Here is a 10,000-nt window from a genome sequence, read left to right as displayed (position 1 = left end):
TGAGGGCGGACGAGTCCCTTGTCGAGGTGTAAAAATGATGTCTTGTCCATTGCTTTGAAAGTGTGCTTGATGGCACCCAGTGAGCGGTTGGCCTTGCTCACCTGAGTTTGAATGTGTTTTTGGAAGCTCAGTTTAAGGTCGATCACTACACCAAGATCTTTCTCTGCTTCTGTTGATTCGAGGGTATGTGTCACTAGGGTTAATAATAATAATAATAATAATAATAATAATAATAATAATAATAATAAATCAATTTTCTATAGCGCTTTTCAAGATACCCAAAGACGCTTTACAGGGCTGAGACATTTGAACAAACAAACAAACACAAAAAACAAAACAAAACAAAAAAAAGAATAACTGGAGAAGCTGCGCTGAATGGGTAATGGAGGGTAGGGTGCAGGTGAAGGCGAGGTTGGAGAGGTGTGTTTTGAGGGCTTGTTTGAATGATGGTAGGGAGGGAGCCTCACGGATGTGGATGGGGAGGGCGTTCCAGAGGGGAGGTGCAGCGGCTGAGAAGGCCCTGTCACCCCAGGTCCGGCTCTTGGTCCTGATGGTCTTCAGAGTGTTTGCACCTGTGGACCTGAGGCAACGGGTTGGGGCGTGGAGGGGGAGGAGGTCTGACAGGTAGGGAGGGGCCAGGTTGTTCAAAGTTCAAAAGTTCAAAGTTTGCTTAATTGTCAATTCCACAATGTACTGAACATACAGGGGAGTTTAAAATACATTTCTCTCTAGTCCAACATATAAACATATAAAGTGAATACAGTGCAATAGATTAAAAAACATTTAGACAATAAATATATATAATAAGAGAAAAAAACAAAAAAGCTATCAATCTGTATTTAGCAGCAGTTGGACGTGGGGAGTCTTAAAAGAGAGGAGGGAGAGAGTTCCGCTTCCTAACAGCCTGGTGGACGAAGCTGTTTGAGAGTCTGGTGGTGCGAGCACGGAGGCTCCGGTATCTTCTCCCAGAGGGCAGGAGGCTGAAGAGACTGTGTGAGGGGTGGCTGGAGTCGCACAATCATGGTCACTTTGCGGGTGAGGCGAGTGTCATATATGTCCTGCAGGGAGGGGAGTGAGGCACCAATGATCCTTCCAGCTGTGTTCACTATGCGCTGCAGGGCTTTCCTGTTGTAGTCAGTGCAGCTTCCGCCCCACACAGTGATGCAGTTTGTCAGGATGCTCTCAATGGTGCCTCGGTAAAAGGTGCACATGATGGGTGGTGGTGTTCTTGCCTTCTTCAGTTTGCGGAGAGAGTAGAGGCGCCTCTGGGCTTTCTTTGCCAGTGATGTTGTGTTGGCTGTCCACGAGAGGTCCTCACTGATGTCCACCCCCAGGAATTTGGTGCTGCTCACTCTCTCTATATCAGCACCATTGATGGTCAGTGGTGGGTGTTGAGTGTGGCCTCTCCGGAAGTCAACGGAGGGCTTTGTAGGTGGTGAGTAGTATTTTGAAGACTATTCTGTATTTGACCGGGAGCCAGTGGAGGTTGTGAAGGACCGGGGTGATGTGATCATAGCGGCGGGTGGAAGTGAGCAGTCGAGCGGCGGAGTTCTGAACATATTGGAGTTTATTGATGATTTTGTTGGGAGAACCGTAGAGGATGCTGTTGCAGTAGTCGAGTCTGGAGGTTATAAGATCATGGATGAGAATTTCGGTGGTGGGAGAGGACAGGGAGCGTCTGAGGCGTGCAATGTTCCTGAGGTGAAAGAAGGCAGTTTTGGTGATGTGGTTGGCGTGGGGTAGAAAAGAGAGGGTGGGGTCGAGGATGATACCGAGGTTGCGGACCTGGGTGGAGGGGGTGACGATGGAGCCATCAATGTTGAGGGAGAAGGGCTGGGCTGAACGGGTGAGGGAGTTAGGGCTGATGAGTATTTCAGATTTGTTGCAGTTGAGTTTGAGAAAGTTCTGTTGCATCCATGATTTTATATCAGTGAGACAGGTGGTGAGAGTGGAGTGGGTGACGGAGGTGATGGTCTTGGTGGAGAAGTAGAGTTGGGTGTCGTCAGCGTAGCAGTGGAAGTTGAGACTATGACGACGGATGATTTGGCCAAGGGGAAGGATGTAAATGATGAAGAGGGGACCAAGCACGGAACCTTGGGGGACACCGTGGGTGACTGTCAGTATGAGAGATATGAGAGGAGAGGGCAGTGCCAGTTATGCCAAGGGAGTACTGGAGACGTGAGAGGAGGATGGAGTGGTTGATGGTGTCGAAGGCGGCGCTGAGGTCAAGGAGGATGGTGAGGAATCCAGAGTCAGCAGAGAGAAGTATGTCATTTGTGATTTTCAGCAGTGCGGTTTCTGTGCTGTGTTTTGAACGGAAGCCGGATTGGAAGGGTTCGTAGAGGTTATGGAGATTGAGGTGGGACTTGAGTTGTGATGCAACAGCTCTCTCAAGGACTTTGGACAGGTAGGGGAGGTTGGAGATGGGCCGGTAGTTGTTGGGGATGTCGGGGTCAAGACCAGGTTTTTTCAGCATGGGGGTGACAGCAGCGATCTTGAGTGTGTGGGGTAAGAGACCTGAAGACAGTGAGGAGTTGATGATGTTGGTGATGAGAGGGGAGAGTGTGAGGAGGCAGGCTTTGACTGAGGGGGTCAAGGGCACAGGTGGAGGTCTTCATGCTGGAGAGTATAGAGGAGAGGTCCATTTCAGTGATTGAACTGAAGGATGAGAGTGAGTGGCTTGGAAGTAGGGGAGAGTCATGTTGAGGGCTTGGGGGGGGGGGGGGTGGAGGGGGCTGCCAGCTGGTTGTGTATTGCAATGATTTTGTCGTTTGAGGATAGAAATGAGTTGCATTTGCTGGTGGTGAAGGAGGTGGAGATGGTGTCCATGGGCTTGAGGAGTTTGTTGATGGTGGAGAAAAGCGTTTTGGGGTTGTTGGAGCCAGATTGGATGATGGAGGAGTAGTGAGAGGAGCGAGCGGTGTTCAGGGCATCTTTATATTGTTGTTGGTGGAGTTTGAAGGCATCAGTAAGTCCAGTTTTTTTTGTAAGACGTTCGAGTTGACGGCCCTGCGCTTTGAGGAGACTAAGTCGGTCAGTGTACCAGGGGGCGGAGTGGGTGAAGGAGATGAGTTTGGATTTTTTGGGGGCGATGACGTCAAGACAGGTGGAGAGTGCATCATTATAGTACCGTACTTGACCAGGGCAGTGGGGGAGGCAGTCGAAATCGAGGCCGAGACAGTGGCAGCCAAGGTGGAGGAGAGCGAGGAGATGTTGATAGACTTGATGTTCCGGAATGTTATGGTGATTCTGCTTAACATGGGGGGTGGGGATGTCTATGTCCAAGGTGATAGCCAGGTGGTCAGAGATGGTGAGGTAGATGCTGGTTAGATTGCTGATGGTAATGCCGGATGTGCAGACCAGATCAAGTGTGTGTCCTTTGTTATGGGTGGGAAAGTCAACATGTTGGGTGATGTTGAAGTAGTTAAAGATGTCCAGGAGTTCTGTAGAAGTTGTGGAGTCAGATGAGTCGACGTTTAATGTTAAAATCACCGAATAGCAAAATGGATGGAGAGATGGCGCAAAGTTGTGTGAGAAATTCAGACCGGTCAGAGGGGAAAGCAGGGTTAGGTTTTGGGGGCCGGTAAATGACTGCAGTAACCAGGGGTTTGGCACCAGACAGTTTAAAAACAAGGTGTTCAAATGAGGAGGTAGCCGGGATGGTTATTGCAGTTGTAGTGATGTCTTTCCGAAAAATTGTGGCTATTCCACCACCACGCCCATGGAGGCGTGGCTTATCCATGTATGAATATCCAGGGGGTGTAGTTTGGTTTAGTGAAAAGTAGTCCAGTTGGTTTTGCCATGTTTCGGTCAAACAGAGAAAATCCAGTTTATTGTCAGTTATGAATTCACTGAGTAAGAGGCCCGTGTTGTTTAGGGTGTTAAACAGAGCAATTTTGAGATGTGGATGAATTTGGGCAGGCTGGGGTGCTCTGGTAAGGGGGCGGAGCCAGGCAACTCGCTCGTGCAGATTGTTGTGGTGATGATGTGCAGGAGTTGCGGTGGTGCGCTCGGCTGACCAGAGGGAGGGGATGGAAAGAGTGGAGCGATCAGGCCAGGAGTAAACAAACTTTCTGCGGGAGGCTCTGTGGATGTACCGGGGCCGACGGAGGAGTCCAAGTGTTTTGATGGCTGAGATACACGGAGGAGCAGAGAAGTTGTTGAGTTTATATATAAATAAAATGCATTATTATTATCTTCAGAAAGTGCACAAACAGGTTGCTGCTTGAACATCCCTGAGCTGTTAAAGTAATAATTAAAAAACAAATGGACGAACACAATAAACATACACGTGCACAAAAATATGTATATTTTAGTTTAAAGGGACCTGAGCTGTCAGAACAATAAATAATTTATGAAAAATAAAGAAAAATACAAATCAGAAAACTTAACAGGATTAGTTTGAACGTCAGAACTTGTTCTCTGCACTACACTCACAAACTGAATCATCACCGTGGTGCTCCCGTGCCATATCATGTTGCTTTTGCATATCTTGCAATGAACACACTTTTAAATGTATTAAGTGTGAAATGCTCCCACACCGTGGACCACTGAGGTCGTACTGATTCCTCCGCCATGTTTCAGAACAACGTTACGGGTCGATGCTCTTTCCTCTGTTGTAAATTGTTTGATCGCATGTTTACTTTTATTGTGAAGAGCATGAACACGGAAGTGATTTTACCGTGAAGAGACAGGAAGTAGCATGATACGTGCTTATTCACGGCAACAATGACAACGATAAGTGAAAACCGAACGTATATGTCGGTCTGTTCACTGTAACAGTTGTTAAACTACAGTTTTCAGGAAGTAAAGTGTTCCGTTCATAACCAGACGTGTCTTGGTCGTCATTAGAAGCTCCACTTCCCAACAACTGCTCCGCTCCGCTCTTTTTTTCGGCGTAATAATCGCGCGACACAACGAATCGATAATGAAAACTATTTTAATAATCGATTATTATCTATTCGTTGTTGCAGCCCTAGTTTTCACTTCATGTTTTATCTTAATTCATGGAATAATTATTTTTTCATTAACTAAAAATATAAATAATTAGCTCAAGATCCACCCTCAGGCTCCACCAGCGTGGAGCCATTTTGCATGAATTGTGTTTCATTTAGTGCACGTTTGTGTGCATTGTGACCTCATGATCATATAGGCTTGCTGTCAGACTAGGCTAAGGCTCCTTGTGTTAGCTGTCTATGGGTGAGCTCGGGGGTGTTCATGTTTATAATCACATGTGCTTACCTGTCGTTCTTTGAACTCTTTAAAGGTTGGGGGTGTCTGTCTGAAAGGTGCTTTGCCGTGTTAGACGTGTTGCCTCACTTGGTCTGAAACACGTTTCGCAGACGGGTCTCTGTAGGTCAGTGGGCTTTCCTTCACTGTCTGCAATATAGCCATATATATAGCCAAAGTACTTCCAGATGATACTTCTGGCATCTTGTTTTCCAACAAGCCGAGGACTGTCTGTAAAAGCTCCTGCATGTCTCCCCTGTGATCACTCTCTGTGAGTGTGCGCGCTGTGAGTGCGCTGGGCAGCACCGCCCCCTTGCATGCCTGCAGGCAGCATGACAGGGAGCGGGAGCAGCGAGTGCGCTCTGATCGCGCTATTTTAACAAAGTATCGATACTAAAAATATGCAGTATCGTTTTTAACGGACAGGTACCGCGGTACCTTTTTAGTATCGATACACCGTGCAACCCTATGTGTAACTCCGTCTGCACTGATCGTTGTGTAGGTCAGAACGGGGTTGTTGTGTCTGAAGTGCAAGACTTTGCATTTCTCGGGGTGGAAGCGCATTTGCTTCAGAACTGACCAGGCCTGGAGTTGATCGAGATCAGTTTGAAGACTTGTGTGTTGAAGTTTGTGGGCGTCCAATATGGCTTGGTAGATTTTTGTATCGTCGGGGAACATGGATATGAAGTTCCTGAGGAGACTGGGAATGTCACTGACAAAGAGGATGAACAGTAGCGGGCCCAGGACGGAACCCCGTGGGACACCGCTAGTTATTTCAGTCCAGTTTGAGAGCTTCCCGTTAACTGTTACTTGCTGTCTTCTCTTTGTCATAAAGTTCCTGATCCATAGCAGAATATTATCTTGGATGCCGAAGGAGGAAAGCTGAGCAAGGAGGCGTTCGTGAAAGACTGTGTCGAAGGCCTTTGCATAGTCTTGGAATATGACATCTACGGGTAAACTGTGACTTTGTGCCTCCGTCCACATATCAAGTGCCTCTAGGAGATTAGTCACTGTTGATTTCCCCGACGTAAATCCATGTTACTAGTCGCATTGGAGGTTGTCATAACTCTGACATAATACGCTCCAGGACCTTGCATACCACCAATGTCAGCGAGACGGATCTATAGTTGGCTGGGTTGGATTTGTCGCCCTTCTTGTAGATTGGTGTCACTGTGGCTGATATCCATTGTTGTGGTACCTCGCCGCTTGATAGGCTAGTAATAAATATAATGCTTAGTGGGAGAGCTATGGTATCTGCCAGCTCGTTCAGGACCCGGGGATGGATCTGGTCTGGGCCTGCTGATTTGTCAGTTCGAAGTGAGCGCAGCTTCTTCAGAACCAATTCCTGTATTCTTGGTAGTGTTGACCGTCTTTCGTGTTGAAGTAACGTATCCATGCATGGTATTTCCTTCTGGCTTTTCGAAGTGCATTGTAGTTCATCCGTGGAGGTTTTGTCTTAGTTATATTTAGGTTAGTTGTTCTAGATGGGGCATGCCTCGCAACTGTTTCCATTAGTACTTGCTCCAGGATGTTTGTTGCTTCCTGGGCCAATTTTCCTCCTAGCATACGACTCCGATCCAGTTCCTTCCTCATTTCGTCGTAGTTCACTTTGTTGTAATTGTAGCTAGTTTTGAGACTGGATGGGGGACGGGTGCCGAAGATGAATATGATCGAGATTCCAATGTGATCGCTGGCCCCTAGTGGGTCGAGGAGGGACAATTGCTCCACCATTTCGAATTCATTGGTAAAGATCAGGTTGTCTCGTGTGGGGGTGTGTCCAATTCTGAATCTGGTTGGTTCTGTGATGTGTTGTAGCAGGTAGGTGTCTCTTATGCATTCCACAAACTTCAAGTGTGGGCTGTCGGGACTTGTGTTCGGTGTGACTGTGGGTTCTGGTGTCCATATGGTGGCCGGGTGATTGAAGTCACCTGCTATGAGCTTGTGTGTGAAGCCACTATTGGCGGCCCACACCCACACTAACGTTTTGTGCAGAGCTTCGTCGAGGGGCAAAGCCACTGTTGAAGAACCACTTCTGTAGACGCAACCCATCAGGAATTTGTTGGTCCCTACTAGTGCTATACCGTTTTTAATTTCCCGTATGATATCAATTTTTCACACACCGAAACAACTGCTGTCACTCTTCAACAGGCAGCTAAATATGTTGTTCGCCGCTAAGGGCGCTGCGGTCGGAGCTAGTTGTCTTAAGTGTATTGAGAGGGAGTCCTAGTCATGGTTATAACTTTATAACAACAATTAACAACCCACAACTAACGCTCTTTAACAAAACACCACGACACAACAGTTTGTGACACATAAACAATATGTAACACTAATAATTGTACGTTTATAAAATTTCACTGCTGAACGGCATGCTGGGTACAGCTCGCTAGCTAGCTAGCCAGCTAGCACAACAGTCTGCTAACAGCTGTGAGAGGCTCCGTCGCTACAGTAACGTTACATTAAAGAGCAGAACAGAGCGATGCAGGAGGAACAAAGACAGACCGGAGATGCACCGATAGTCTGTGCCCAAGAGAGGAGCTGTCTCCGCTGTAAGAGCGTAGCTTGATATTTGCTCTTGACATGGATGCATGTGCCTCTTGTGTTAGGTGCTGTCAAATCGCTGGTGAACAGATGGTGACCTGGGAGTGCCATAGTTGGCATGTCTGGTATTAGTCCTAACTTAGGCTGGATTTCTGCTAGGGCCAGTAGGTCATCGGCATGGAGTTTGTTAAGTGCTACAATGCTCTCGTATTTACTCATGATTGAGTTGTCAATGTTAGCATAGTAAATCTTTAAGTTATGGGATGTGCGGTCCCGCCTGGTCCCTGGTTACTTGGATGATTTCTCCCCTTTTGATGATCCATCTCTTTTCTGGGTTGGCTGTCCTTATTTTCATATCAAAATACTTCTTTGACATTTTTATTTATATATATGTATATACACGTGTGTATGTGTTTTTATATGGACGAAGCAAAGTCCTCAGCACGTCTGTTTAAGAGTTGAGTTCGGTCTCAGACCAGCAGGTGGCAGCAGAGAGTCTCACTGTGAAGTTACTGTATTCAAATCAAATTATCCTTCAATCACAAGTCTTTAGTCGAAGAAGTACTGATTAACAACGTACAAAAGTATCAGCATCAAAGTATACCTAATGCACCAAAAGTAAAAGTACTCGATGTATATTATAATGGTATTATGAATACTTGGTTAACTGTTGTTGCACCGTATTCACCGTATCTGTGTTGTGTTCAGGCTGAAGCAGCGAGGGACAGCAAACAGAGCCCCATGGTTCAGAGAAACAGCTCCTTCGCCACCTCGCATGAAGTGTGGAAGTACATCTGTGAGCTGGGAATCAGCAAGGTGATGCTCTCACAGTCCCGCCTCCTTTTATGACGTCACACACATGTTTTACTTGATGTCTGAACGTGACTCTTTAGTTGAGTATAAATAAGCTGCTCCAGGTTTGATTGACAGGTGTGTGTGACAGGTGGACTTGTCCATGGACGACATCGAGACCATCCTGAACACGCTGATCTACGACGGGAAGGTGGAAATGACCGTCATCGCCGCCAAGGAGGGAACGGTGGGCAGCGTGGACGGACAGATGAAACTCTACCGCGGCGTCAACGCCGTCATCCAACCAACGGGCCTCGTCAGGACGCCCTGCGGACTCTGCCCGGTAACACATGCTTTTATTGTGAAGGACTGGGTCGTGGTGGGTGTCCTCTGGGGGTGAACCCTGACTTCCTGTTCTCTGTCCTCAGGTGTTTGACGACTGTCATGAAGGAGGAGAAATCTCTCCGTCTAACTGCATCTACATGACGGAGTGGTTGGACTTCTGACTGCTTGTGATCCTCGTTTGTTTTGTATTTATCTCAAAGTTCAATAAAAATTAAAGCTAAATGTTTCTGGTGTGTTTGAAGTGAAGTCTAACTCACTAAATGGAGGACGAGCTTCTTCATGTTTTTATTGACTAATATGAAAACAACTGACTGCAGCGATCGGATGTTCTCAGTGTTTTTCCATCAGACGTCGTTAAGGAGCTGAGTGCTCGCAACACTTTACATCTTCAGGATCGTATCGACCGATTCCTCCAGGAAGCTCAAAGCTTTCTCTCTGACCACTACACTACCCATGCGCCTCAGCAGCTGTTAAAACGGAGACAAACCGCCAGTTCTTCATGTGTTAAAGCTGCATTCTCTATTGTGTCCACCAGGGGGCGACTCCTCTGGTTGTATAGAAGTCTATAGTAAATGACTCTACTTCTCTCTTGATTTATTACCTCAGAAAACATTGTAAACATGAGTTTATGTCTCAATCTCTAGTTTCAAGTCTTCTTCAATACAGCATGATGTTCATTTAGTACATTATGGTCCATTTAGAGTCACACAGACCATAAAGCAGGGGATGCTTTAGGGCGGGGCTACACGCTGATTGACAGGTCTCTACCAGAGACGTATACTGCGTCTCTACGTCCTAATATGGTCACTTCCTGTTAACTGGTTGGGAGAACTAAACACGACACTACCCATGAGGCTCAGCGGCTGCAGGTCACATTAAGAGCTCATGAATTATTAATGAGCGCAGCGTAACGTCACTTCCGGTTTCAAACCCAAACAAATAAGTCTGTACTGTTCACATTTTTCTGTCCACGTAGTTAAAATATATCTCGTTCATGACGTCGGTGTTCTTTTGAGACAATTACAGTCCAATTTATTCATATTTAAATTATATTTGTTTTTGTGGCCAATATCAACAAATCATGATGTCATGA

General features: G+C 46.6%; 1 protein-coding gene across 1 annotated transcript in view; it reads left to right on the top strand.

Annotated features, from left to right (window-relative positions):
* polr3f (polymerase (RNA) III (DNA directed) polypeptide F) overlaps positions 1-9,129 on the top strand; it is a 14,765-nt gene extending 5,636 nt beyond the window's left edge. Inside the window, exons 7-9 of the mRNA XM_079277952.1 lie at positions 8,479-8,586; positions 8,714-8,905; positions 8,991-9,129. Of these exons, the coding sequence (XP_079134078.1) occupies positions 8,479-8,586; positions 8,714-8,905; positions 8,991-9,068 (378 nt within the window). The 3' untranslated portion in view covers positions 9,069-9,129. The remainder of the gene's footprint in view (positions 1-8,478; positions 8,587-8,713; positions 8,906-8,990) is intronic.
* Positions 9,130-10,000: the final 871 nt, after the last annotated feature.

The sequence above is a fragment of the Melanostigma gelatinosum genome (genome assembly GCF_949748355.1).
Source record: "Melanostigma gelatinosum genome assembly, chromosome: 11".
NCBI classification, from domain to species: domain Eukaryota; kingdom Metazoa; phylum Chordata; class Actinopteri; order Perciformes; family Zoarcidae; genus Melanostigma; species Melanostigma gelatinosum.
Note: the sequence above shows the minus strand (reverse complement) of the source record. Positions and strands in the feature narration are given on the sequence as shown.